At 46.0% G+C, this 27,563-nt stretch overlaps 11 protein-coding genes across 11 annotated transcripts; 7 read left to right on the top strand and 4 right to left on the bottom strand.

Moving 5' to 3' along the window:
- Positions 1–118: 118 nt before the first annotated feature.
- On the bottom strand, positions 119–2,968 carry slx4. The gene is made up of 2 exons (XM_040895109.1): positions 2,019–2,968; positions 119–1,958 (listed from the first exon to the last, which is right to left on the bottom strand). The coding sequence occupies exons 1-2, from the start codon at positions 2,829–2,831 to the stop codon at positions 288–290; spliced, it is 2,484 nt and encodes an 827-aa protein (XP_040756466.1). The 5' UTR covers positions 2,832–2,968; the 3' UTR covers positions 119–287.
- Positions 2,969–3,109: 141 nt separating this feature from the next.
- P175DRAFT_0498179 (EKC/KEOPS complex subunit CGI121/TPRKB) lies at positions 3,110–4,264 on the bottom strand. The gene is made up of 3 exons (XM_040896449.1): positions 4,014–4,264; positions 3,832–3,954; positions 3,110–3,778 (listed from the first exon to the last, which is right to left on the bottom strand). The coding sequence occupies exons 1-3, from the start codon at positions 4,173–4,175 to the stop codon at positions 3,464–3,466; spliced, it is 600 nt and encodes a 199-aa protein (XP_040756465.1). The 5' UTR covers positions 4,176–4,264; the 3' UTR covers positions 3,110–3,463.
- A 253-nt stretch (positions 4,265–4,517) lies between these two features.
- P175DRAFT_0429354 (Bax Inhibitor family protein) lies at positions 4,518–5,598 on the top strand (the record flags this gene model as incomplete). The annotated part of the gene is made up of 2 exons (XM_040893355.1): positions 4,518–5,047; positions 5,115–5,598. The coding sequence occupies 2 exons, from the start codon at positions 4,518–4,520 to the stop codon at positions 5,596–5,598; spliced, it is 1,014 nt and encodes a 337-aa protein (XP_040756464.1).
- A 1,067-nt stretch (positions 5,599–6,665) lies between these two features.
- On the top strand, positions 6,666–7,911 carry P175DRAFT_0520886 (uncharacterized protein; the record flags this gene model as incomplete). Its single annotated transcript, XM_040899168.1, has 2 exons — positions 6,666–6,932; positions 7,006–7,911. The coding sequence occupies 2 exons, from the start codon at positions 6,666–6,668 to the stop codon at positions 7,426–7,428; spliced, it is 690 nt and encodes a 229-aa protein (XP_040756463.1). The 3' UTR covers positions 7,429–7,911.
- A 234-nt stretch (positions 7,912–8,145) lies between these two features.
- P175DRAFT_0528594 (alpha-amylase) lies at positions 8,146–9,989 on the bottom strand (the record flags this gene model as incomplete). The annotated part of the gene is made up of 3 exons (XM_040899630.1): positions 8,146–8,167; positions 8,299–8,909; positions 8,982–9,989. The coding sequence occupies 3 exons, from the start codon at positions 9,987–9,989 to the stop codon at positions 8,146–8,148; spliced, it is 1,641 nt and encodes a 546-aa protein (XP_040756462.1).
- Positions 9,990–11,495: 1,506 nt separating this feature from the next.
- P175DRAFT_0490137 (uncharacterized protein) lies at positions 11,496–12,283 on the bottom strand (the record flags this gene model as incomplete). Its single annotated transcript, XM_040895778.1, has 2 exons — positions 11,496–12,213; positions 12,276–12,283. The coding sequence occupies 2 exons, from the start codon at positions 12,281–12,283 to the stop codon at positions 11,496–11,498; spliced, it is 726 nt and encodes a 241-aa protein (XP_040756461.1).
- Positions 12,284–13,387: 1,104 nt separating this feature from the next.
- Positions 13,388–14,508, top strand: P175DRAFT_0471904 (RBM8 family RNA-binding protein). Its single transcript, XM_040895108.1, has 2 exons — positions 13,388–13,728; positions 13,848–14,508. Exons 1-2 carry the CDS (start codon positions 13,477–13,479, stop codon positions 14,082–14,084), a joined length of 489 nt encoding a protein of 162 aa, XP_040756460.1. The 5' UTR covers positions 13,388–13,476; the 3' UTR covers positions 14,085–14,508.
- A 908-nt stretch (positions 14,509–15,416) lies between these two features.
- On the top strand, positions 15,417–17,108 carry P175DRAFT_0423563 (putative glycosyl hydrolase; the record flags this gene model as incomplete). The annotated part of the gene is made up of 1 exon (XM_040893115.1): positions 15,417–17,108. A coding segment is annotated over one exon (1,692 nt), but the record flags the coding sequence as incomplete, so codon positions are not given.
- A 3,825-nt stretch (positions 17,109–20,933) lies between these two features.
- Positions 20,934–21,795, top strand: P175DRAFT_0409036 (uncharacterized protein; the record flags this gene model as incomplete). The annotated part of the gene is made up of 4 exons (XM_040893042.1): positions 20,934–21,051; positions 21,102–21,434; positions 21,529–21,599; positions 21,649–21,795. Coding segments are annotated over 4 exons (669 nt in total), but the record flags the coding sequence as incomplete, so codon positions are not given.
- Positions 21,796–24,940: 3,145 nt separating this feature from the next.
- Positions 24,941–25,522, top strand: P175DRAFT_0506591 (short coiled-coil protein; the record flags this gene model as incomplete). Its single annotated transcript, XM_040898210.1, has 2 exons — positions 24,941–25,260; positions 25,336–25,522. 2 exons carry the CDS (start codon positions 24,941–24,943, stop codon positions 25,520–25,522), a joined length of 507 nt encoding a protein of 168 aa, XP_040756457.1.
- On the top strand, positions 25,489–25,895 carry P175DRAFT_060932 (uncharacterized protein). The gene has a single exon (XM_040901055.1). It carries the CDS (start codon positions 25,592–25,594, stop codon positions 25,796–25,798), a length of 207 nt encoding a protein of 68 aa, XP_040756456.1. The 5' UTR covers positions 25,489–25,591; the 3' UTR covers positions 25,799–25,895.
- Positions 25,896–27,563: the final 1,668 nt, after the last annotated feature.

The raw sequence follows: 27,563 nt of genomic DNA, 5'->3' as shown, positions 1-27,563 counted from the left end.
GGAAGCATATTTTGCTAACCTAGATGGGTTTTGGTAAGGAATCCATATAGAGAACTAGAAGGGTAATCTGCATTTCATACCATACATAGATTTCATTCATTCATATTCACACTAAATAGGGGTATCCCAACTTGCTATAGGGAGTAGTATGTACTCCAATATTCAAAGTAAAGTAAAGCAAAGTAAGAAACCCCCCCCTCCCCCCCAACTGAATCCGGGAACTCCAAGAAAACTCTCCTCTATCTAGGGTGCAAAGGAGGGGGGAGGGAAGAGAAAGGAAACCCATGTCAAGAATTCCTAACTTTGTTACAACAGCAAATTCCTCTATTTTCGCACCATTCGCGGACGAAGCTAGCGCTGACTTCCCTGTCCTCATTTACAAGACTGAAACCCTCCGTGTTCAACCACGTAGTAAAATCCTCAAGGAAAATAGGGTCGTACATGAGGATTTTTTCCTGCCAGCTTGGCTGTGGGCTGTGGTTCCGGGCTGAGCTTTGTCGGGGCTGTGCACGTACAGCTTTGGCGATTTGTTTGCCTAGGTCAGGGAGCGGATTCTCGTGGCAGTTTGTCGTATCGGATAGAAAGGAATTGGATCTCGATTGAGATGTAGGTCTAGTCGGGATAGGGCTTGAGGGTACTGCGGAGGTTGGTAGTTTTTGCCTTGCTTGGGGTTGGGGGAGAAGTTTACTTTGGACTCTGCTTGGTGATGGGATTAGTTCTTCTTCTGAGTCTTGGATTTCGTCCACATCAATGAAGGATCGTGTGGGTTGTTGGGATTTCTCCGTTTCGAGAGTGAAGTTGGCTATAGGGCCACTAAGATTGATTGTGGTGAGACACATATCTCCTCCCCCCTTCGCCGGCAGTGAGGTCTTCGGTTGAGCTTGTGTCCTTGCCTTCTTTTGAGGAGCTCTAGGCTTTCGGACCCTTTTCTCCGCCTTTTCCGATTCGATGAGCTTAGATGCCAGTTCTGGGCCAGCAGGCTGGGTTTCCTGCGTATCTCGGTCTTCTTCCTGGGTGCTTGGTCCATGTTTGGCTACCCAGCATTTCTCGAGAATCTCAATCATCTTCTTGCGATTCTTTATCGCTTTTAAGCCATAGCGACTCACTTCCTTTGCGAGTTCTGGATCAGTGAAGCCGCTGTAATGAGGTATCGAGGGCTTGGTTGCGGCCTTGCGTTTACTACCTGTCTGCTTGATAATTTTCGTAGATGATACGGGCAATTCCTTGTCGATGGCGGTAGATGCTGAAGCCGCAGGTGCCTTTGCTGGAGGTATGTCGACCTTCTTATTATTATCGTTCATGTCTCCACCTTCGTTCTCTGTCTCTTCATAATGATCATTCCTCGGGGCAATTATCTCGAGGGCTTCAGGTGTTTTAACCAAATCCAAAACTTCGGCCTCAACGAGCAATCCTTCCGCATCCCTCGAGGCAAAAGACCACAGATTTCTAGGTGTCGTGAACCGCGATACCGTAGTGGAGGAAGGTTGGCCGAATCTTGTACTCTGGTTTAAGCGTGAACCAGTTGCAGATATCAATTCCCCCTCCGACTCTTGAATTGCGGTCTGCGTCTGCACTAGTAAAGTAGGGGAATCTTCCCTCTCCAGCTGGCTGCAGGTCCCAAAAATCAGGTCCTGGTCATCTAAGGACCTAACCGCTGCCTCGGGAGAAAGTACAATAGTTCTTGGGACTTTGAATTCTGCGTTTTGATTTGCTTTCTTTTTAGTCTTTCCACTGCGCGACCCCCGGCCTGTCGTATTCTTCCCAGCGACAGAGGTGTCCTCCGTCGCTGACTCCAGGCTCTCCGTAGATTCATTGTGGTATGCCGCTGTTACTCGCGCTGTCAGCGTCGTCAGCTTCTTGGCTCGCTTCATTGGCTTTTTCTCCTGTTTTGAGACTGCCGAAGGGCGCGTGTTTTCTCCGCCAACTCCATTATAAGGGATAATCCGGGAGTCCACAAGCTGCTCAAGATTCACCATTAGTTATCATACGACAAGCGAAGGGGAAAGGTCATTCGGTACCTCTATTCGCCTGCGCTTTGTCGGGTTGCTTTCCTCAAAAGTCTGACGATTTTTCCAAGTGCTGGAATTCCCATTATACTCATACTCTGAAACTAAAATACTGAGAGTGCCGCTCCCTCTTTCTGTACCGTCTTCGTCATCTAATTCGGCTACCGATTTGGTAGTTTCCTTTACCGGGGTCCAGTCCAACCGTCTTTTCAGTGCCGTCTCCAGTTGTAGACCATCTTTCTCCCAGTCATGTTCAGGTTCCTTGCTTGGACTTCGTCCGCGCGCCGGTTTCGAGGTTGCTTGTTCGTCAACTGCTTTAGCATGCGACTCCTTTGATTTTACTGTCCCAGATTTTGCAACCTTCCCGGTTATGGTTTTGTTCGTAAGTTTCTCGCGCTGGGGTCCAGCGTTAGTGCGCTTCTTCCTCGTGGTGTTGGGCTTCGTCAACGCTTTTTCTTTGTTCCCCGAAACAGATTCGTCAAAGACACCTGTGACAGACTGCGGTGCATTCTTATGTTTTCGACCCCTCCTTTGTGGTTTGTCCTCCGCAGGTGCTCCATCTATAATTCTGGCAGTGGGTTCCTCCACAGTCGTGTCTTGCGCATTCGATCCCGGTTTATCGGGCCTGGTTTGTCCTGTCGCGGCGAAAAATCTGGAGCGTGATGAAAATTCGAATAATTCGGACGGCGAAAGAACCGGAGACGAAGACTGACAGCGCGCAGAAAGTCGGAATGATGTCTCTGAATGTTCCAACGGTACTGGGGTGTGAATCGGTATGCGTTCTGGCGACGAGGAGAGGATAATCACATCGGCTGTGGGCTTCATTGTGGTGCGAGATGAGCTGCGATAACAATCGCGGTGAATATGTTCTTGACTTTTAAGTAACTCATGGGCAATTCATGCTGTTGCTGTAGGCTGTAAACTAGTCAAGATTCAATCAGTGTACACAGTAGAAAGGTCTCAGGTGCCAGAAAGCCGATAAGAAGGGATCAACTGGGGATCGGCCTTGGCAGAGTTGCAAGATTTCCTTTTTGGGAAGTACACTTCGGTGGGCTAGGCAACCGCAGGTATTTAATACTAGAACTCGACAGCGCAAATCATGGGGGTTTTATAGCTGAAGTATTTCATCCATGCCATATTATTCTAATACTGGTGTTTCTATGAATACTATAACACTTCTTTGCGCCTATTTACAGACCAGGCTGCTGGGAAAAGTGCAATCCAGTATAACCCAGCCATCTCATGGCCTCCCACGCGATGTAAACAAACGCTTTCCATTTATACAGCGTGGGAAAGCAACTAGAGGTATCTCGCGAGAATCTCCGATTCCAGCGTGAGTGGTTAAGCTGCTGTCGGACCTGTCTTGGCGCGATATCATGAGGGTTGGTGCGCGCAGCGGCACACCATGGCAGAATGGACAAAATATCTGGAAATATCTGTCTATACTGAGGCTGCAATCATGCTGCACCCCTCAATGCAATGGCTCCTAAAACAGAAAGTTCGAGTTGTCTTTCCCCGTTATTATGAGCACCGTTGGGCTGGTTCGAAGGAGCAGAAGGCAACGAGCCGAGCTTGTACGCTTTCTTGATTTTCGTAACATCGGAGAGGCTAGATAGGGATTCGTCGGTAAATGGCAGAGGAGAGCCCTGAACATGTTCCCTGAGATGCGAACTAATAGACTCATATGTGATATCCGGCGTCACGGAAACTTTTACAATAAGCAAGCTCTTCGTGGTATCTGTGATACCAAATTTCCGAAAAGAATCGGCGATCTATCGCACGTTAGTCTGAAGTACGGCATGCCGTCAGTTGCATTTCAACACACATTATTTGTTGGACTGAGTGAGAAGACAATTTCTGAGTGGATATTGCGCGACTTGAGACGTTCATTCAGGTAGTCATTGACTGCTCGGAAAACGGCAGAGAGCGCATGTGCCCTGGAGAGAATCTACATTAAGATGGTGAGCAGGATCCTAGAATCCAGAGATAATAATGTTACAACCATACCATGCTGGCATCAATAAATGCATATTCAAAGTCAGCATTAGCTGATAGAAGCTGCTGTCGTAAATACGGAGCATTCTGCACGTCACGATACAGCGCAACATGGACAGGCATCGAAGAGGGGAGGTGGGGTAGCTGGATGGTTTCTAAGAGTGAGGAAGACATTTTTCCAGATGCCTCTAGTATATTTTAATCTCGATAGCAAAACCCAGTCACTCCGGTTTTAAGTGAATTAGGCTCCGTGAAGACCGACGATATTTTTGGATATCCAGATTTCGAGACGCTTTTCCAAACCCCCGCGATGACGGAGTTAACCAGCCTAGGGCCGAAGAATGCCTTAGTCATTCAGCCCGCACGTGATGACGCTTCTCGAACGTTCGGGTTCCCGTAGTCAGGAAAATGATATCACTGACTGAGTTCCTCTTAAATACTTCCGGACTCCCGGCAGCCATCGCATCACAGCTTCGTTCTTTGTTCATCGATTATCCTGATCTCAAGGCCGTAGCCATGGCGTTCTTCTTACGACGCCCATTTGCCGTACCGACGGCTTTGCGTCAAGTCCCCAAAACTGCGAATACTGCTCGGTTCATCCACAGCTCTCCTTTCAAGCCCGTTCAGCCGAAGCCTCTGAGCCCCGCCTCTTCTTCCATCTTCGCAAAGTCCAAACAGAGCTTTCAGAATGCCTTCCGTCGCACATATATGCAACAGACCTATGGCCAGTCGCAGAGCGGTGATTTGACCCAGAAACTCATCTATGGTGCGGCTATTGTCGGTGGAACTATTCTCGCAACAAACTTCATTTTCAACCGGGAAACAAGAGAAGATGGTGGAATGCCTCAATATGAGCGCAGCTATCTGAACGAAACATTCATGCACACTGGACTTGGAATCGGAATTATCGGCATTGCCGCTCGAGCTCTGCACATGAACGGATGGTCCTACCGTCTGATGGCTGCCAACCCTTGGCTTGTTGCTGGTCTGGGCTTGGTCGCGAGCATCGGAACAATGTACGGAACTCTCTATACCTCGCCTGATAAGTAAGTCAAATATGCCCTTTCCCTAAAAAAAAAATAATAGATGAACCGAGTCCTAACAGTTCTCTAGCTACGTTGTGAAGTATGGTCTCTGGACTGGTTTCAACATCACTCAGGCTGCCCTTTTGTCTCCCCTGATGTTCATGCACCCAGCCTTGCTCGCTCGTGCCGGTCTTTACACTATTGGATTGATGGGTTCGATTGCTTTCGTCGGTGCCACCGCTAAGCAGGAGAAATACCTATACCTAGGCGCTCCTCTGCTCGCTGGTGTGACCATTGTCGCTCTCTCCGGCTTTGCGCCACTCGTTCTCCCCTCCACCGCCACCCGCGCCCTGATGTGGTCTGAGAAGATATGGCTTTACGGCGGTCTTGCTGTCTTCGGTGGCTTCACCCTGTATGATGTCCAGAAGATTCTGTACCACGCCCGCATGGCCCAGAGAGGTCTGGTCCGCAAAGACGTTGTCAACGAAAGCATCAGCCTCGAGTTGGATTTCATCAACATCTTCATCCGTATGGTCCAGATTCTGGGTATGCGAAGCCAGAACCGGAAGTAAAGAAACTCTAATATCTCTCTGAATCTGATGGTTTTTGGTGAACCATTCAGACCGGATTGCCTTTCTCCGAACGGCATGACTCTGGCTGGATGATATCATTGCTTATTTGCGTGGTTATTGGGGCGGTTGTATAAATGTGGTATAAGACTGGTGTATGGGCTTCCTTTCCATCGTTCAATTTCATAGGTAGAGTGAAGACCTGTGAATTTCCTGTTGTGGTTATCTTTGCCGCTGCCGCCGCTGCCATCATCATCGCCGTCATCGATCCCATTCTCGTGGAATCTCAGTTCTCCAACTAGCGGCCGATTGGTGCTCTGTCCTTGATCTTCCGGTCTTCTGCGCCCCAGATATATGTGGAGCACATAATGCTACAAGCACGGCTTTTTACTGTTGTGGTGTTTCTTGTGGAAGATTACCAAGCTCCAAGGCTGATATAGGCTTCACCGAATTCATGCTGTGTATCTAGTACTTACTCTACTCTCTATAGATAATACCCTATAAGGTGTTTAGAATAACCAATTTATTGGTGAAACATAATATACCACTTTCAGATCCAACGCGCGAGCAGGAGGATCAGGCTACTCTATATTAATTTTTCAGAGTATGAATATAACTCCAGGATAGACGGGTTGCGTAGGGACAGTAAAGATTGAATCTATTGTTCTATTTCCATCTACTTCCAACCGTTTCCAAAAGTTGCCTAGCGCCATGTGACCCACAGTATTTAATTCGCCAATTCGTTCTTAGGATTTTCATGTATCTTAAGCAACCTTTTCCATATCAATAGAATCCATCATCTTCATTAAGAATTTGACTTGACGTTCATCGTTATGAGCCCTCCTGAGGTTCTAATTTTGCTTCATTAGACCTTTAAAAACTCTTACCTCTGCATCATCAAGATCCTGGCACGAAAGGGAGCCCCCATATGTATTTGTTACCGCCGAGTGGGCACGGAGCGGAGCAAAAGACCACATTTTTATCGTTTAGGAAGAGAGCAAGGGCTCCATCGAAAAACAACCATTCAAGAAGAGTTTATTGGCCACTTTGGACGCAGATAAACACCCAAAATGACAAGCAATCCCTCGAATCCAGCTGTTGATGAACTTTTGACAGTACGAGTGGATCGACATGATCAAGCTACGAATATCAAAGAAGGCACATACAACCTGGACTCAATCATGGTATTGCAAAACCAAGAAGATCTACACGTTTGGCTTGTGTTTGTCAGGACAACATTGCGGATCCATGGCATGGAAGATCTCCTGGATTATGAAATTCCAAGGCCATCACAAGATAATCCAAAATACAGCATATGGGAAACATGCTCACTAAAGGTAGCAAATTGGCTGCTTACATCGATTAGCAAGGAATATGCAAAAAAAAATGTGTTTGGATCCTGCCCCACAGGTTTATGCGGATGAATTCCTACAAAAATTACAAAGGACAGTCGATGGTAGGAGTTGCTACCGATACAAGTATTGGAGAGAGATCATTGAGATACGGCGTCATGATTATGCTACCGTGGAGCAATATGTGACTGCAGTTGTACAAAAGACAATCATCACAAACAGGCTAGATATGCCTCTCACACCTTACCAAGCACTTGCAATTCTACTACGAGGAATTGAAGATGAATATGAAAGCTTCGTGGATCTGACGTATCATCGTTTGCCTGAAAATGCTGCCAAAGACCTTACATGGTCACAATTCTTCAACATATGCGGTGAAGTAAAGCAGAAAGCTCGATATATGCCAGCATCAAAAGGAAAGAATAATAGGCGTTCACGAACCCCACGAAAGCATTCTCCACCACAAAACATAAACCATTGAAAAGCATGCCGAATACTAGTTGACGCAATCCAGAAGATCCGGAGTGGATTGTCCATTTTGTGAAGGAAGCAATCAAGACTGGAGATGTTGGACTACGAATGATTGGAGGCGAAAACAATGTCGCAGATGGTTTTACTCAGCCACTTCCAACAGCTAACTAAATTCGATGAATTCGTCAATAGACTACGTTTTGAAGAGTTGGATATGAAGAGGAAGGTCAAATTGAATAACTTGTGTGCTGCTATGATGTTCACCATATTATAAGATAATCTTCACGTACCGGTGGAGATTGCATGCTAGCCTTACTATTGAACTTGTTCCCAGCCTATTTTGGCGGCAATTTGGTATCGATTGTTAATAAAGACATACAGTACAAAAGTGCTGCGGCTTATAATAGGACATGCGCTCTTCCTCAACTAGATCTGCCATTGGGAGTAACTTTGCCTGGAGGGGAAGGGTTTGTAGGGACCTAATAGACTGAATAATTCTTCTAAGATACATGGCTATAAAGAGATGAGCAAGTTACTTGCTGCCTACCTACTCTGGCGTTGTTGTGTTGTTGTGTTGAAAGCAGGGGGCCAACAAGTAACTTGTCATATAATTTCTGTATGCCCTACCAACAAATCAGATTGGCGTATGTTGATGCCCGTTAACACTGAAAGGCAGATTAAGGTACTTATGGTGCAGGCTCAAATATTAAATCCTGACTGACTGCAATCAACTGTAAGCGTACGAATTACTGTCCTGCATTAAGTTGGCTTATTCACATTTGATAACTGAGTAGAAAAACAGAAAAGTAATGCCAAAAGTCTGGGAGACTAGATCACGAATGAAATCAAACAACACAGTAAAGACCAACCCAATACTAACCACGACTCCTGAAGATCGCCCCGAGGAACCCAGCCCTCAGAGGACGTTGGAGTCGGCGACGGCGAAGACTGATTACGGACGAAATCCAGATACGTGACCTTCGCCGTCCCATAGCCACAAAGCCCACTCCCATACATCAAATTCACAGGGTACAGGACCCTCGGCTCACCTTTGTCCATCTCCAACCTCAGCTCACCCATATCATTCACTGTGTACGTGCGGCACGTAAACACATCAATAACCACATAGGAGGGCTGGTACCCGTTCATCATGCGGATTGTGTATTCCCCGCTCTTGCTTCCCTGCGTAGAGAGAACCATTACGATCTGTCGTCCCTCGCGGCCCTTGCGGAATCCCATTTCGCTGGGTCCCCGGTAAACGGGGTAGGTCTGGGTGTCGATGTAGTTGGGGTCGATTTGGATGGCATGCTTGCGCAGCCGGTTTAGGGTTTTGATCACGTTGTACAAGGGCGCGTCGGTGTTGTAGTTGGATAACCAGAGGGCTTCGCGGTTTTCGGGGTCATGAGCACCAGAGAAATGTTGTTCTTGGCCTTGGTAGACCATTGGAATACCATCGAAGAGGATTGTGAATGTCAAGATGTTTTTGGCAAGCTATAGTTTGTTTTCCGGTTAGTTTTTTTTTTTTTTTTTTCATCCGTACTGTTAAGGGTGAGGATGACGTACGTTCATGTCGTCTTGCATACTAGCAAACCTAGCAACATCGTGGTTCTCGGAAAATGTTGTGAGAGCCGTTACATTGGGACATGAATGTTTCATGACCTCGACTTCGTCGGGAAGTGTGCTTGTGTTGCCCTTTGTGAAAGCGTCCAGGAGAGCGAAGTAAATTGGATAATTCGGGACACTGGTGAGCTCCTTCTGGTAGCTGCAGACGATGTCAATTGACTTTTCGTATACTTCGCCTGTAATGAAAGCATTTGCGGCCTCTTGGAACTTGGGTAAGAAATCCGGTGTGACATGCTTTGCGGCGTCGAGACGAAGGCCATCGATCGAGTATGTTGATATCATATCTTGAATCCACTTGTTGAGCACCGACTGGACTTGTTCATCTTCGGTTTTCAGATCTGGGAGCGCAACGATATTATCCCCCGTCCAGCACTGCTGTGCCTCCGGGTAGTTGTTGTAGTCGTTAATCTTGCAGTATGGGTGGTAGTACTGTGGTCCATTGAAAGGCTTGAAGGTGGTATAGTTAACATCCGTTGCTGGATTTCCGCCATGGGTGATGTAGGCCATATTGTTAATGACAGTGTCTACCATGAGATACATGCCTCTGTCATGAAGAGCTCGACTTAGATCTAGTAGATCCTGATGGGTCCCAAAATGAGGATTCAGAGAGTATAAATCCTCGGCCCAGTAGCCATGATAAGCCTCGCCGTACGAGACTCGACCATCAATGTTCTTGATGATGGGAGAGATCATAACCGCATCGAATCCCATACCCTGGATGTAGTCAAGACGGCTGATCATCCCTCTCCATGTTCCGCCACAATAAAGGCCTTGGGTCGTGTTGCAAGCCTGGGTTGTGGATCCATCTGTACGTGCGAATCGATCAGTCATGGTTTGATAAACTGATCTTAACTTCCAGGCTTGTGTATCTGCTGCAAACACTGGGGTGGATAGAATCACGGAGAAGCTGGCACAAAGCCATAGTAGCAGTTGACGTTGGAAGGACATTATTGTCTGAATACAAATGATAACCCGGCCGAGAGGATAGATACTTTAGACAAATGAATGAGGAATGAAGCGTTAGGAAATGAGTGTTGACTTTGGAAATTTATTGCAATCTCTGCTCTAAAGAATGAGACAACAAATATAAACGAAAGGCTAGGTCTATTTTCTCGAGACCCCGGAGTAGTGTTGGTGTTGAAGGAGGGAGAGAAAACACTCTCATTCAATATTGAAGATGAAAAGAGCGACAGCCTGCTGTTTCAAACGCAAAGCCCATGAATTAAACGAGAGTATTAGATGCGAAAAAAGAGTCAAATTCAACACATTATGATAGATGAAAGTATCTCATCAGTCTCACATGAAGAGATAGACTGGGGTATGAAAAGTGGACGAGGAAAGGTAGAAGAGAAGACATCCAAGTCTATAAGACCCTCGAAACAACCAAGACGTGCCTATGTAGGGATATGACAATCCCTTATTGCAAAATTTCCAGGGCCAAATACGGAGTACTCCGTAGGTATAAATGAAATGAAAAGCTGTAAGCTTAATTTAAGAATCCCTATTCATGCAGAGAGGTGGAACATATACATATCTACCTATGTATTCTAGTTAAGGTAAACACACTTAAATATCAGGGTTTAATCAACACCAAAACCTGCAAATGCATGTCACACCATTATCTAGAAATTATCTTCTGGAAATACAAAGATTGTTTGATCTCCATGTCCAAGAATTAACTACTGCTTACCTTTGAGCGCAGGGATGAGTGTGGATAGTACACACCCCTACCAGATGCAAGGCGGGGACCAGACTAAATACTCTAGTTCAAATAATAAACCCAATATCTTCAACTGCTTAAACCCAGCCCATGTCTAGTTGGTTTCATCCTGGGGAAATGGTAAAATGGTGGGCACCATATCCCTTGCATAGGGATGTCCTAGGCACTGTTCGATAGAACGTTGAGGCGAAGATGATGAAGCATGCTGTGGATAAACACTGTATCAGGTGGTAGTACTCCTAGAATAAAGTCAGGATAGTGAATAATTGCTGCAAATGGCATATAAATCATGCTTTTATGTATTCCGGAAGAGATGGCTGTTTTTGCCCCAAGTCGGACTCAGGACGATCTAGAAAGACAGCTGTAAACCGAATGATCCGATTCTAATTCAGCAAATTGAACATCTTTGACATTACTGCTTCATGGTCCTCTGTATTTAGATTCTGTGAATCAGCCTAAAGCTACCTGCAGACGCCATATCATAATATTGCGCAGGAATAGCTCCAGGATTCATAAAATTAGACCAAACCATTCATTCCCTATCCATGCCATCGCCTTTTCAATAGTACTATCAGGAGACAAATATATGACATGCGCTTCGCAAACTTTCATATGTTGAACCAAATTACGCCATTGCAAACCATCCCAATTGCTTTTGTCGAAATTAGTATAGACCGTACAACATGCACACATGCAAAGACTCACAAATTCCATCAGGGTGTAGCCCGAATAGATCACCCCTGCAGTAGTTTCTTTCCCTCCTCCACCTTCTTCTTCTTCTTGTTCTTCTTCTCGTCTGCCAGGAACTGAATCACCTTTTCTTCTCCGGGAGTCGACTCAGGAGACGAAGCCTCCTTGTCAGGTATCAGGATACCTTCGAAAGCTTTCCAGTCCAAGCCTGCAACACATGGCGTCTTCTTCAGATGAACCATATGGCACCAGTTATCTCCTGTGATTCTCTCAAAGGTCTTGAGAATGAGTGCCACCGTTTTCCAGCCTTTAATTCGATCTGCCGGCAGAAGCAGCTCCAGGTGTTGCTGGGCCCAATCGCACAAGTAAAGATCGTTGTACAGGCGGCTGTTAGGGGGATCTGGCGAAAATCCATGGTACTTTTCTTTCACCCTCATTTTGCTTCCCTTCACAGCACAGGCTGAGCTGCGCATCCGGAAAGAAAGAAGCAGGGAGTTGTCCGGGAGTCCTTCCAGGTTCACAAAACGCATGTTCTTCAACTCGATCATAAGGCAAATGGTGTAGGACGCGCCACGGTACTTGGCGTCTTCTGTTATCTCGCGCAGGATCATGGTGTTCCCTATCAGATCAAAAACAACATCGAGCTGTGAACCTGGCTGGTCCAGACGGCAGAACTGCTCGGGATTGGACCCACGAAGAACAAGTTCAATCTTCGGGAATGGTTTCTTTGGGCGTGGGTGACAGAGACATTCAGGGTCGTCACTGTCTCGGAGCCAGTTTTGTGAGAAATTGGAGATATAGGTCCACGGTTGCTCTGGACTCACCACAACATGTTGAGGTTCTTATACTCGAGCAACGCTCGGCGTGAATATTGTCCTGTGCAGTCACAGTTTACAATTGAAACTCACGAATTGAAGAAACAGAATATTTATCTGTGCGTTCTCCCAAATCTCCGTGTTTGTATTCTCTTAATATTGGGGTGGCTAGTCTCTTCCCATTCACTACCTGCGCACTTTATAGCGTCCTATCTGAGTGCATAAACACCTATGTCGGAAATCTCCCTCAAAAAGTTTTTAGTGCCAAAGGGCAATGCTTCCATACTCACCCATTAGCTATAAATGTATCTGGATATCAACTATGAAGCATGCCAGCATAGTAAGTCATGTAAACCGACTCTGTTAAGGGTTTATTCTCTTGTACTTGGTAGCTTGAGGACAAACTCTCTCTCTCTATGATGTATGTATGAACCTGGGATATCTTCATGTTGTTCAAACGCCCCTCTACTCACTAGTTTGCCCGCTATCAATGTCCTGGGTGTGAATAAAACGTAATATATAGATGATGATATTGTATTTGTGGATGACTATCCCACTTAGAAAGCACGGAATAGCTGTAGGGACTGAGAATGGTACCTTTAATGCAGTATAGCAACTCTTTCTCTACTCTATCTTGGGTAAAAATATAGTGGACGTTTCCAACGTTTTGTGCCTGGGTAGTCAAGACTTGCATTTAACCTGCCATACGTAGTGTCTTTGTCCCATATCAAATATTTAGAGGTTAACATGATTTGAAGACCCGAATTTCTATTCTTACCTTACCTATATTCAGACGCAACATGTTTTTGGACTACTGTTTGAGCTATCATCTAGCCCTAATGAACCCTGGTGTTCATAGTTGTACCTGGCTGTGGAAGGACAACAAATTTACCACCCCACAAAAAGCTTCCCAAAAATCAATAAAAATCGATAAAAAAAAATCAGTGAATATCATCCATGATAGTACTTGTACTTGATACTTTACCGCTCTCAATTCCTCCTTCTGTTGTCGTGTCTTCTACTAAGAAACTGAGGTTGATACCAGTCGCTTACATAAGCACACCACCGGCTGGAAGCTTTGGAGATCCATCAATTCCATCGCGACAGACATTGAAGTAGCTCGCTCCAATCCGCCTCGCTCGTTTCCCACACACATCGTTCTACTCGCCAGTCAACTCTCCCTTGACATTCTTTGTCAATCACCGCTATAATGTCCGCAGAAATGGAAGTCGATCCCCCAATCTCGCAAGAGCTGGGCCCTGAAGAGCAGACTGGCAATGGTAGCTTTGACCCACGAACACAGGCTGGGGCGGTTGCCGTGCGAAGTATCGAAGGTTGGATTGTGATCGTGACCAACATCCACGAGGAAGCCTCTGAGGAGGACGTGACGGATCTTTTCGCAGAGTATGGTGAGATCAAGAACTTCAGCTTGAACCTGGATCGCCGAACAGGTTATGTGAAGGTAGGCTACTTTTTTTTTTTTCAATTTCAACTTTTCGGGCGGGGATACGTGGACCATTAAACGAATATCTGTTGTTCTTTGAGCGCCGCATCGTACAGTTACTAACACTGTAATTTCAGGGATATGCATTGATCGAGTATTCCACCCTCCCCGAAGCCTCTGAAGCCATCAAAGCCTTGAACGGATCCAAATTGCTCGACCAGACAATCCAGGTCGACTACGCATTCGTTCGACCACCTCCTTCCAACAAAGGAAAAGCCGCAGGACAGAGAGGCGGCCGTGGTGCTGCTGGCAGAAACCGCAGCAGGAGCCGTGATCGGAGTCGCAGCCCTGGTGCTGACGGTGAACGGGATTAAGCTACATTCATGACTTGACGGATCTGCGTTCTCTATCCAATAGACGCCATTGTGATATTGGATTGAAATTTGTGTCATTTTGTTTTCATTTCTGTCTCTTCAGCGTTTCTGCCTTTCATATCTTGTCTTGTCCTCACATGATTTACATTTGGCAGTTGGGGACATGAAAATGTTGGTTGTGACTCGACACCTCTAGACCTGCTCGATGGGTACCATGCGAAGGATCGAAGCGCTTGCAGCCGGCAGTATCTCTGGTCATGATCTGTGCAAGGCGTCTACCCGATGTTTGTGCGGATGACAGTACGGGAGAATATTTGTCGGCGTCGTGATTAATGAACGGTGTGGTATGATCCTCTCCCCCATGTCATTCATTGCATTACCAGTCTTTTACTGATACAGGGAATAGAAAAGCACCGATGTCTGATTCTCCAGAGATCTGATGTTATCTTGAAAGGGGGGGGGGGAAATAGTCTGCTAGTTTAATAACCCCCCACATGATTTATGCACTACAATACAAAGAGTCGTGTGATGGGGAGCTATGGCTTTTTCTCTTGCTTCTTTTTCGTCTGAATTTACACCCCCTTGTAAGTATATATGTGACATATTTTGTAGAGCGAACCAGCGTGACTTACCCCAGAGGTTCCATTCCTCCGGGATGTCCCCGCGATTTCTCGGGCTCATAAGGCGCTGGGCCGTCTAGATAATATCTTGTCACACGGAGGTATCATAAGACATTGACAAACCATACAGAGTAGAGTCGAAGTCTTGGGGGTTTAACGTTCACCATTCACTCCCAGGAGTGATGCATGAAGCCGTGTGATGCCACCATGTATAATACATGACACTCCAAGGGAACAGTTGACCTACTTCCTTTCCATTATTATAAATTACTAGAAGTTGGGAAGATTAGGCCTCATATTCTCTAGCCTACATAGTATGTGGGGTCAGGTGCCAACTGCATAGAAAAGCCCAAGAGACCCTTTTAGGGACCAGGAACTTTATCCCCGCTCTTTCTCCCTAACTGTATGCATGGCGCGTCCAGGGAATGCACAAAATATGTGAGATTCCCGGGTTTCCTCCATTGGATGCAGGCCGCCCTTCTTTTTATTTTTTTTATTTTTTCCCTCCCTATCCTCCTATTCTTGGTCTTTTTTTTTCTCGTCTGAAATTCTTCAGGACGCTCAAACAAACAAACAAACGAAACCTTCTCCCCTTCGCTGACGACATCGGCCGGTTTCCCCCAACTCAACAACGACGAGTTGGGTCGGGGGGGTAAATAAATCCGCAATGCTCTTCACAATGGCAGCATTGTTGTTGGCTCCTTGGAGTGTCTTATTCGTGGTGGTTTTCCTGGTGTCTGGGACCAATGCGCGGGCGCTGGTACAAGACCCTTCCCCGCCATTTTCTCTAAATGCCCAGGTCTCTCGCAACAGCGAACAATGGCCTCTCCCGGCAAACCAATTCGTCGCACAGACATTCCGTGACTTGAGACGTGCCCTCGATGTGATGCAGGATGATTACTTTGAGTTATGGCAGGGGACCTGGCCGACTGGGATCGATTGGACTCGCGCTGTCCTGGGGACGCATGTGTCGGCCACGCTCTCTGCATTGACTGCAAGCGCGGACGACTCATTGCTCTCAAGTCTGTTAGAAGACGCCGTTGAGGGCGGCCAGGGCCAATGGGGGATAACTCAGAACTCGATGGCGCTGGAGAATCTTGTCAATCACTACTTTGCGCACGTCATGGCATTCTACTTTGGAGAGGACGCGTTTGCACTGAGAACTCAAGCTTACGATGACATGATGTGGGTCGTGTTGGGCTGGTTGGAGAATATCAAATTTCAGGTTCTGCATTCGGACCTGCACTATGAAAATCCGGGACGACCCTGGCATGGGACGCAGTTCCGATCGCCGGCTGCGCATCGGGTCCGCGTGTTCTATGACCTTGCGTCTCAGGGGTGGGATACGGCTCTCTGCACTGGTGGCATGATCTGGAGTCCTTACTTGACTCCTTACAAGAATGCGATTACCAATGAGCTCTTCGTATCGTCCAGTATTGCGATGTATCTCTACTATCCCGGCGATGGGATTGACTCACCATTTATGGCTAGCCGTGAGGGCGAGCAATCGGCTGACGATCTACCACATAGCGCTGACTACTTACATACGGCCATTGAGGCGTACAGATGGCTGAAGGACTCCAACATGACGGGGCTGTTTGGGATGTATGCAGACGGGTTTCACGTCCGGGGTTGGAAAAGCGACAAACAGCCTGGGACGCGTAAATGTGACATCTTGAATACGATGGTGTACACGTATAATCAGGGAGTCATTCTGAGCGGACTGCGAGGCCTCTGGCTGGCCACTGGGACGGAGCAGTATCTCGATGATGGTCACGAGCTTGTTCGTAATGTCATGAGGGCGACGGGATGGCCCAATGTCTACGATCAACGGTGGATGGGATTGGGTCGTGCTGGTATTCTCGAAGATTCCTGTGATTCTAAAGGCGACTGCTCCCAGGATGGACAAACGTTTAAAGGAATCTTCTTCCATCATTTCGCCGAGTTCTGCCGACCAATACACCCGCACGAGGAGCGGTTCCTCCGCACGCAAGCTTGGGCGCAAAATGGATGGAAGCGTTCTTTTGGGTGGCACCAAACAAGGTGTAGCCATTACTATCAGTGGATTGAGCACAATGCGAACGCTGCTCTTGCCACGCGAAATGACGACGGCAAGTTCGGGATGTGGTGGGGAAGAAAGTATCGGGTGTTTGATCGTTCGCTCTCCCACGAGAGCCCATTGCCCCATGGGGCAACAGACTACCGTAACTACCCCGATTCGACAGGGCCGGCCTGGTGGTGGAAGAAAGCCTCGGAGCTGGCGTCCACGATGCCAGATGCGGACATCGAACACGGCCAACCAGAATACAACGATCGCGGCCGAGGACGCACTGTAGAAACCCAGTCTGGTGGCGTCGCCGTCTTGCGAGCCCTGTACCAATGGAAGGCGACGATATCTTTGTCGGCGGGGAGGAGGAGCTTGAGGTAGAAATACCGTGCAAGCAGTAGATTTCATTGCATACTTCTATACCGGAGTACTCCCATGCATTATACACCGTTGGGGATAGGCAATGTATTCTTACAGAGTCCACTCAGCATTGTTATCAAGGTATATATAACTATATAGTATTTTTAGCAAATACAGCGTACACTGCAACCACACGATTTTCTTTATCCCGGGTCTAAATTAGACCATACTGTATATACTGTATACTGAAAACAAGGAAAAAGGGGAGAAAAGAAATACTACTACATCGAGTTCGCTCGGTTCAACCTTCCATTTGAGAATCCTTCCAGCATGCTCTTATTCAAGCTCAGACGAGGAAATAACTACCGTGTCAAATCGGATATCCAGACTCAGGGAGGGAGGGGCACTTCCCGCATCCTGATCATCTCCGACCCTTCGCGGGACGAAGCAGAGAGAGAGAGAGAGAGCCAGTCAGCCGTGCTCCACTGATGATCATATCAATCTTGACCGACTCTCTGACATAACACAGTCACTCATTTACTCTCTCACTTACGAGAGAGAGAGAGAGAGAGAGAGAGAGAGAGAAAAGACAGTGGAGTCGCTTCCCGCGTTCTGGGCGGGAGGGGGTTCTTTTTCTTGTCCAGTCCAGTCCTTATTGCATCTTCCAATAGTTTCGGGGGTTTTTCTCGAAGCTCGATGAAGTACTAGTTAATCAAGATGGAGATAACTAGTTAGGTGTAGCCTGTAGGTAACGGAGGACGGAGTGCTCCGTAGATTAGGGTATCTTCTTCTTATACTCCGTACCTCCCTCATGAGAATCATAATTTGAATTAGGTTTCTTCACCGACTTTAATTTCGATTTTTTTTTTTTTAAGGTTGGCCTTATTCTATCACTAGGGGTAGTCTTGGAATCTTAAAAAAAAAAAATCTTAGATATAGGCATTCTTTTATTGGTAGTAAGTTGTTACTTGGGTACTCCGTAGTCCGTACAGGATGATAATATAAGAAGCAACTCAACTCGGGTGGGGTTGAATAAATAAATACCTTTTCTTTCAGAGCTTCCTCAGTCTACTAGACTAGTGGGAGGAGCTTTGGGCTTAGTTAACTTTACTCCGTACAGGAGTAGTTTCTGTCTGTGATTCGGACATTGAGAGGATAAGTGAAATAAAATGGGATACTGGTAGATACCAGACTTTATATCTTCAAGTTCTCACGGGATCCTACGTAGGTCTCCCTAGGTAAGGTACCTAAGGAAGTATCAAGTGATCATATCATGGCCGTATCAATCCAACAATACCTAACCAATCGATCACCTTTCGATGACATGGGCGAGGACAATCACACCAATGGAGAATTGCAGATCGGCAGTTCTTTATCATCCAACAGGGATCGTTTACTAACTACTCCGTACTAGGTAGTAATTACTGCAAGCCCAATTAGCATTCAGAATAAAAATATACTTCTTTTCCAAAGGTACCGTGGGTGAGCAGAAAATGGATGATGGATCGGTGGAGCAAAGAGCCAGTCACGCGGCTGACCCTGTGGTACCCTTACTTACGTATAGTTAACAGCATGATCATCATCAATCAATAATCTGGTACAGAGGACTAGCTCATAATACAGGTATCGTACGGTAATCTGAATTTCCCATCATACTTGAAAAACGGCGAATTCTCGGGTCTGTTCCGGTTCAAAACTTCAAACAAAGCCTGAAATGATCCATGATCGAACCTCTCAGGTATCAATTGGGAGCCGAGGGGGTGGAGTTTTAATTTGATTCCTTTTATTGCTTTTTTATTTATTGCTTTTTCAAACCTGCTTTTTTAATGGATAAATTCAATTTTCACGAGTTTGACAACTGTCATGTTGAGCCAAGTAAAAGGGTTCAACCATGGATGATTGATGGGTTTAACTGGTTCATCTTCAGGCTATCTGGATGTTGAAATCTGTGTTTCAACACTAATGCGGGGGTTAAGGAACACTCCCTGTTCTCACTTTCTTACTTTCTCTCTCTCTCTCTCTCTCTCTCAAATGTTGGTTGTTTAATACAGGTTGGCTCACTATGATGTTTCTTAACGGGAGGGTGGGTATCTGCACACGTAGGTACAACTACCTAGGTAAGAGAGTGGACTCGTGAGAAGTATATTTTCCATCTTCAATTCTTACTGAGGCAGACATTGGCCTTGTTGTCATCTGTATTAGTGTTCTAGGATGGGGGGGCTCAATGTACATTTTGAATGCGACTGCACCTTACAGCAAAACCAACCATGATTCCTGGTCCCTAGCGGTGGAGAGGCGGAATGCTCGACTTGCATATTTACCTAAAAAAAAAAAAAAAAAAAAAAAAGTATAACAACCTATCAAGGAATTCAAAACCAGTGACGTAGATCTGAATCACATGAGGTGGAAGAAACATGGAAGATTCTTTTTCTTCGCGCTGCCGGAGGAAATTGGAACATTGCCAGCCTGCCGACCTGCAAGTTTGGTGTCCACTACCTTTGTAGCATAAGTTAGCAAGTCGGTGACAATACCCACTTAGGTTTACTAGGTATCCAGTTAATACTCCGACTCAGTCAGTATCAGCCCCAACAACACCAATCAGAAATCGCAACCATGATGTGCTCATGCTCATCCCGAGTATGAACTGGCCCACTGGAACCGCAAGGGACACACCACCAGACGGGGGAAACGAACTATGAGAAATTTCTCTTTTCTTCCCCGAAGCCCTTGACCCATCCTGGGCCTTTTCATTGATCGAGATTTGGTACCCGCTATTTTGGGTCGGCTTTTTGATAGCTGCTGGCGGACGCCCCCCCCCCCCAAGTCCAAGAAAAAACGGTGCATACGTACCCTGTGCCCGGTGGACATACCCGGTAGTAACCTCGATACAATGCATTATTATCTTCCCGTATCTGGTGTCTCAAGAGTAAGAAAGAATTGTAAAAATTGCCTTTTTGATTTCCAATGATAATTAATTTTTCACAAGGATCGGCAGCTTGCATATCTTTCTCAGTTTCACCGTCATGATCAGTCGACCTGTTGACGGCGTAGGAATGGATCGCCCAGAGCCGTTTGCTTTTCTAGTGGGGTTGTTGGTTAATTCTTAAACAGAAGAAGGTATTGATATTCTGAAGTGGAAAAGCTCTCTCTCCCTGGAGCCCTTTGAATATACCTAGGTAACCTACAGTACTCACCTCTTGCCGCTTTTTGCTCACGGAGTAAATATGGGCCCTGGGCCTTACATAATCATCGAAATTGTTTAGTTAACTAACTAGTTAACTATGGAGCCTGACTGGCTGACTGAGCATAACCCCAATAAAATGCAACAGGCTAGGCCCGTCCAATGCTGTCCGTCCTTGATCAATGCTCTTCTTGTCCAATCCACGATACTGTTTCTACATAGTTGTAAAAAACAATCCAGCCCTCTATTTTTGGTTCTACATATCTAGTATCGATGTCAGGTCTTTTGCTGAATCTGGATGGACCTCGGGACAGATTCAAGGGTACTATGAAACTACCATGTTCCCAAGGTTTTTGATTGAGTCATTGGTACTTTATTCGAGTAATGAGCGTATCTCTACAACATCCAAGCGTCAACCGGAAATGTGTAGAAAGGGACGCAGCAACACTTTCACATTGTTCTCAATCAACCATCCGCAGCCTTCTCTTTCTTGCTTTCAGAGACAGCCTTCTGTGGGTTTCATTCCCTACATCTACACTATGTCCACTGTTACCGGTCTCCGGCGTATAATTCGCCGCTTTCTCGAACACAAGATTGACGCCCAAGACTTGACAAGAATCCTGGAGGCTCCTACGAAGCTCCCGCTGCTCGCAGTGACCTCGTTGAGTCTGCCAGATATCCAGAAGATCCTTGGTCTCACCCTGGTTGTGGATGATGAGTTGGACTTTGTTCCGCCTATCCCCGTCCCGCAAGATCTCAGTATGTTAGCCCGATGGATCGTACAAAAGAAATCAGCTAACCTCAGCTAGAACTCTGGTTGGAAAAGTCGGACCGCGCTCATGGCGCCAGCCGCGCAAACGAAGCTAGTATCCGCTGCAAGCTCAACCTCCTCCTTGTCTGCGCTCACGATCTGGTATCGTCGTCTTTACACAACTCCGCGAGTCCCTTGAACATTCAGATGGAACGTACCTGGGCGTATAGCCCTGTGAAATGGAAGGGGAAGACATGGATGCTGTCGGGGCGTCCCGACTATGGCATTTGGTATGGAGAGGAGGAAGACATCGACTTGAACGTTGTGATCATGGAGGCCAAGAGACCGAACAGTGGTACCGAAGGGATTCCGCCGGCGCTGGCATATATGGGTAAGTACCTCACGATATCGTCGCATAACACACTCTTAGTCTGACCTGTCAAAAGGGTGCGTCCACAAGCAGCGCAAAGATCTTGGCAAGACAGACACCACCGTCTACGGCATCTCCACTGATGCTATGAATTTCACGTTCATGAAGCTCGACAATGAGTCTCGGGTAAGTGCACCTCAATCGTGTCAGTGACCCTGATTCTAATGTTTACCAGTGGTCGGTCAAACCAGTCTGTGTTGTTGGAAATGGGTTCGAACAAGTGCTTGGTCTGCTAGTCTACCTGGTGAAGAAAGCGGCCTCGATGTCACCCGCCGCCTCCCAACGCACGTCTCGCCGGACAGAACAAGGATCAGGGGAGTCTAACCTGATCTTCGACCATGACCCTGAGATGGATGTTGAGATGGATGTTGAGATAGATGAATGATTTCGTCGCCGGAATCGTCTTCTTCCTCTTCTTCGCTGGTCGTTCTTTCCTCGCCGTCTTCATATCCTCTGTTTTGCTGCGTCTTCTACACCTTGCTACCTAGGTAGTATTACTTGATCAAAATACAAGTCTATTTTTCTAAACCATGACCCAATTCATAGATAATGAGCCCTACATCCACACATTCTCTACTTCTTTGATATCCAAATCCGTAGCCCAAAATCCGAAAGGAGTTGGTAGATGACAGGGTATTATATAGGTCAGGTTTGGCGAGCATAAACAGTGTTGTGGGCCCAAGTGCTCCTTTGGGTATGGACTGAGCGTGGACTGAGTGCTCAATAGATGCCCCGGGTCTATCACATGATATTACTGAGTCAGTCTAACTCAGTGAGACTCATAAAAGCGGCGGCAGCTAAGATAGGAAAGCCCCACCCGGCAGACGTTACTGAGGTACGTATAGCTACAGGTACGTAGACAAATAATGTTTCCGGAATCATAAGGCACTACTACCTCAGCTTCAAGGTGCCAGCCTCAATGAGAATTAATTTATTTTCGAATCTGAACCCTCTCTCCCCCGTCCGACGTTAGCGGATACAGTCATCGAAAGGATTCCTCCGACAACTCTATCGACATTGCGTGACCTCATCCGCCCCCTGAGCATGAGACCTTTATTTCAGCCACCCCGTAGCGGAGTTGGACTCGTTTAACACCCCATATTTTCATCCAGCGCCTCGGTAAAGTGGCGATATTCAGGGAGGGGAAAAAAAAAAAAAAAAAAGAAAAGAAACGGCCGAGAGGCTAAAGAAAGTGTCATTTTACATTTTTTTTTTTCCTTCGTCAGCCTCTTTTTAGGGTAACTAGTTAGTTAGTTAGTCGTTGTTCCTGGTTAGTTTGTTGAATAGTGTCGATGGCGGACCATGGCAACAGGATCACAATGCAATACCGAGAGAGTCAAGAGGGGGAATTTATGGGTCGAAAAAAAACTCAGCACCCTCCCTTCTCAGGCTTCTCTTCACTGTCAGGAAGTAGAATCTGTCCTCGCAGCCTTTGATCATCATATCTGTCACAGTCTTAGCGGTAGACGATGAGGATCACCATCATCATGTTTTCTCCGAGAGCCAGTCCTCGTTGGCTGAGTTTGTTGCCCCCCTCCCCCCTTCCAGCGGCTATCTTTTGGTTCTTTACTAAAGATGAGCATCGTCGAACCAAGGGGCTTACAATCCTGGTACAAACAGAATGGCTAACCGAACTCCGAACTGGGTGGAAAACGAACCCCTAAAACATCCCCGCCCACCGCCCACCAACCAACCGCAGAGAGTTTTTTTTTTTTTTTTTTTTTTTTTGGGCGTTCTTCACCGGAATGATATACAGAGTAAGAGAGAAGAAGAACATGGAATCAGAAAGAGAGGAAATTATTCATATTCAATCTATGGCTCTCTCATACATATCTTTTTGGACTGGATGATATCCTGATCCTAGGCTCGGAGTCAGTTATTCCAATCCATTCTTTCGTACCTTACGGGTACAAGCAATACGGGCGATAATCCGTTCCAGTGGCGGCCACGAGTCTGTTGAACCACCTACTTTGTTTTACACTAACCCTTAAAAGTGCAATCAGATGTCCATCTGTTTGTACCTGTTATACCGAATTTTATATTACCCTCTTTCTGCCCAAAGTACCAGAATACTCCTTAGTGCTTGCTGTAGGTAGTTACCAGATTTGTTGCTGATTACGGAGTACCAGACTTAGCAGGAGGCAGGGTAATTTTACCATTGGAACCCAGAAAATAGTAGTATTGGAAACTCGGCGGTATTATTACGATTTATACCTATTTTTTATTCTATTTTTTTATCTATTCTTCTTCTTCTTATTAGTATTATTTATCCTTCATTTTTATTTTATTCATTTTTATTATTCTTTTTTCTCTCATGAATATGAATATTTTAACACTATTATTTCTTAAATTATTCTGATGTTCCACCCATTTCACAGTACAGAGTATCATACCTATTACACATTGTTTCGCCTGTGAAGATGACAATCATTATTACCAATAGTTAGTTAGTTTAGTTAGTTAGTTAGTTAGTAGTGGCCAGTGACCACTGCCTTCCCTTTACTAGCAGCAGTAATTGGTAACTGTTACGATTCCCACCGCTACCACTGCTTTTCTCCTCTCTCTCTCCCTCCCTCTCTCTCTCTCTCTCTCCCTCTCTCTCTTCTTTGCTTTCTCCCTCTTAGTTGAATCGACTAGGATTCGCCATTGTAAAGCCTCCCGAGATTCTTTTCAGATCCTTCTTCTCCTCCTCTTGTTCCTCCTCCTCGGATTTCTTTTCCTCCCTCTTGAATAATACACCTCCCGTTTTCGGACACTATCGAGCTTGTCCCTAACCCACCTCTCCCCATCTCTCACCACACCAGGTACCGAAAACAAAAAACGAACAGAGGAAAAAAAAGGAAATAAAAAGAAAAGAAGAAAAGAGGACCTTCAGCAAAAAGCAGAGAGCGCTCATTCACAGCGTCATCGTCTGCAAATTCATTCCTTTGAATTGCTTTGTTCCAAGCATCCTTCCTCTATCAGTCACTTTCCCCAAGTTCGCTTAAAACGAATTCCCCCCCCTCCAATTCCGTCTTTTTCTCGCAAGCTCCCCTTCCCCTGGATCGCTCCAGCGTTCTTCTTGTCTATTTCTACTTTTCTTTTCCATCATTTTCTTTTTTTTTTTCGTTGTTTCCCTTTTTATTTGCGATTCTTTTATTTCCACCTTGGCTTAATTTCCTCCTCCTCCTCTTCTTCTTACCCCTGCTCTCTCTTACCAAGCCAAGCGTTGATTCGAAACAACCTGAACGCCGTTCCTCAAGTCACACCCTTTGGAGCCCATCCCGACAGCTACCTCCAGCGAAAACGCAGAAGATTCTTCATCTGAAGTGTTCGCTAGAGGTAGTTCTCGACCAACTGTGATCGTTTTACCCGACTTTGCATGTGGGAAATAACATATCAACATCTGGACATTAGGGTTTTCAACTGCAGTCTCAACCAAAGAACCAGTTGAAACTGAACCAAAAACGGCCTCTCTCCGCAGTAATATGGCGTCAGCGTCAGACTTGCATGGTTCTTCTCCGGTTCCGACCTTGCCCCAACCAAACGACAACGGTCGCGCTCATATGTCCTCCCTTTCCTCATCCTCATCCATCTCCGACACAGAAACAGAACGAAGGGGGCGCTCTGAACGCCCTCGCATGGCCAGTCGGAAACCTAGTGCTTCCATCCTGGTACCCCGAGATCACCCTGAAATTGAAATCGAAGAAGAAGAATTCCCACCCGACGACGCGCGAGCCATGAGTCCCCGCCGTAATTCCGCGGATTTGGAGCGACTGGGCAAGGAGGCCAGACAGACCCTCCAAGAGTACGTTCAGTCCACGCATTTGGTTTATTTTATTACCAAAATCATTTTCATGCTAATCTCGTTCAATCGGTTTAGACAAGCCAAAGCCTTGCAATCGTCTCTTCAAGCCCTTGCAGAACGTATAGAAGCGGTCAAATCCGATCATGACAAACTCGAAAGCGAGAACAAATTCCTTCAGGACTACATTGGGGGCCTTACTCGAAACATGACCAAGGGCGAGTTGACAAGGTCCAGCACCAAAGTGAAAAAGTCGCAGAAATAGCGCGAACGCGAATGTTACTATTACTCCGACTGTTAAACCCGGGCGCAGTCGGTGTCATTTTCCATTTCGATGAAAACGAAAAACGTCAACTCACATTTACGGGACATAATTACGCAATGCTGTCTTGGTTTTGTTTCCGCAGTCTTTTTCCGAGTGGCAATTCACAGTGTCTCAATGGTACGGAACAACCCGCGACTAAAGGAAGTACATATTCAACCAGATACGAGACCTATTATGGGGAGGGAAATTAGTTCCTGGGTTGTTGTCTCGTGTTAGGGAATCCATAAATGATATTCATGACATCTACAACACGTTACCTACCTGAAGGGGAAATTGGCAAAAGTGACATTATTTGCGTTTTCTGACCAGGATCGGTTCGTGAAAAAATCTCCCGACGGCGGTTGATTCGACACAGCCATACGAGTGAAACTTACCCAACCAACATTTTCACGACCCCTCGCTTTGTTTTATTAACCTGTCACCTCTTTTCTCTCTCTCTCTCTCTCTCTCTCTCTCTTTTTTTTTTTTTTCCCTACGCCCACCATATACAACGATTGTGACATCATTGCCCACTGTGTTGGCCACCCTGGAGTCAAATCGCCGGCCTTGGCGCACCTGCGTGACGATGATGACCAATCTGAGACCGCCTTCGCGATAATATGACACCTTCGCTGAGAGGCGTCAAATCTTCGACTGTTCATATTGATCCTTATTTTCCCCACCCACCTCTGCACGCGCTCATAACCCGCATGCACCCGCACCCCATCCTTGTTTCTCATTCCTCCTTTTTCTCTCTTCCATTCTACTGGCGGCCTGGTGTATTTTTGTGGCATAGCACACTCGGCGTTAGGATGCTTTTTTATTTTCACTGGGACCATTTATGTTATTAGACTCGGTTTGATTGATATCGGACACCGCACTGGGGCGCATCTGTTCTAATGGTCTTGCAAGCAAGCAGCAAAAACACAAACCAAAAAGGCGGGAAAGCATTTTCACGGAGCAGCCAAATCTTCATACGGTTTTTTTTTTCTTTCATCATCATCATCATCATCATCATCGACATTCCCCATCCTGATTTCACACTTACCGTCACCATCATCGTGTACATTGGAATCGTCCTGGTCTGACGATTCGGGTTGACATTTGTTTGGGCTCTGAAGACATTTGCTTTACCATACCCAGAAGCGAGCGGCTGATTCATAGGCATGAAATGACATTAAACATTTGAATATTACATTTTCCCGTAAATCAGTTGAGGGATGGTATGGAAGGAATCCACGAATATTGGATCTTAGATTAGAACCTCGGAGCATCCACTCTCCCGGGTCAACGACGACCAACGCCATGAACGCCATAAACGCCATACAGATTACCTAATAGTAGCTGGGCCAACTTCCCCAGACTCCTTAGTATCTCGATTCCTATGGGGTGCAAGGGACAAGGTACAGTTAGATGTGTTTAAGCTTAGTCTGTCTTACCTTATAATAGTAATAGTAGTTAGTTAGTTGATAGTGACTTATGTGAGTCAGCGCAGCCACAGTTAACTATTAACTAACTAGTTAACTAGTTAACTATATAACTAGTAGTACTAGCTAGTATGTACGGAGTTGTTGGGTATTTAATCTAGTTCTACTAAGCCACTAAGTAGAGGAGGAGGAGGAGTGCAGTAGTGGTGCAGCAGCAGCAGGCCTGGCTTGGAGGGGTTTTTTTTTTTTTTTTTTTTTATATGTACCTCTCTGCCTGCCCTGCCACTGTATAGTATTTCCCACTGAGGGTAATATATTCAAGATATATATATATATATATATATATATATATATATATATTATATAAAGAGAGAGAGAGAGAGAGAAAGCAGTCTTATACGTTATCACATACTGTAGTATGGTTATCGAGTCATTGTAACTCCGTAACTAACTAACTAACTAACTAACTAGCATTAGTAGTAGTAGTAGTAGTAGTAGTAGTAGTAGTATTAGTTTAGGTAGGTACATACTGTAGTTAACTACGGAGCGCACCTAACTAACTAACTAACTAACTA

The sequence above is a fragment of the Aspergillus ochraceoroseus genome, assembly GCF_002846915.1.
Source record: "Aspergillus ochraceoroseus IBT 24754 chromosome Unknown P175scaffold_1, whole genome shotgun sequence".
NCBI lineage: Eukaryota > Fungi > Ascomycota > Eurotiomycetes > Eurotiales > Aspergillaceae > Aspergillus > Aspergillus ochraceoroseus.
The sequence above is the reverse complement of the archived record's forward strand: the minus strand, read 5'-3'. Positions and strand labels throughout refer to the sequence as shown.

What these genes read in the sequence shown, in the direction of transcription:
- P175DRAFT_060932 (XM_040901055.1), top strand. Translation starts at nt 25,592, where the DNA reads ATGAAAACGAAAAACGTCAACTCACATTTACGGGACATAATTACGCAA.
- P175DRAFT_0471904 (XM_040895108.1), top strand. Translation starts at nt 13,477, where the DNA reads ATGTCCGCAGAAATGGAAGTCGATCCCCCAATCTCGCAAGAGCTGGGC. An exon ending in GCCGAACAGGTTATGTGAAG is followed by an intron (nt 13,729 to 13,847) that starts GTAGGCTACTTT and finishes CTGTAATTTCAG; the next exon opens with GGATATGCATTGATCGAGTA.
- slx4 (XM_040895109.1), bottom strand. Translation starts at nt 2,831, where the DNA reads ATGAAGCCCACAGCCGATGTGATTATCCTCTCCTCGTCGCCAGAACGC. An exon ending in CAAAGCGCAGGCGAATAGAG is followed by an intron (nt 1,959 to 2,018) that starts GTACCGAATGAC and finishes AATCTTGAGCAG; the next exon opens with CTTGTGGACTCCCGGATTAT.
- P175DRAFT_0498179 (XM_040896449.1), bottom strand. Translation starts at nt 4,175, where the DNA reads ATGTCTTCCTCACTCTTAGAAACCATCCAGCTACCCCACCTCCCCTCT. An exon ending in CATTTATTGATGCCAGCATG is followed by an intron (nt 3,955 to 4,013) that starts GTATGGTTGTAA and finishes ATCTTAATGTAG; the next exon opens with ATTCTCTCCAGGGCACATGC. An exon ending in CACTCAGTCCAACAAATAAT is followed by an intron (nt 3,779 to 3,831) that starts GTGTGTTGAAAT and finishes AACGTGCGATAG; the next exon opens with ATCGCCGATTCTTTTCGGAA.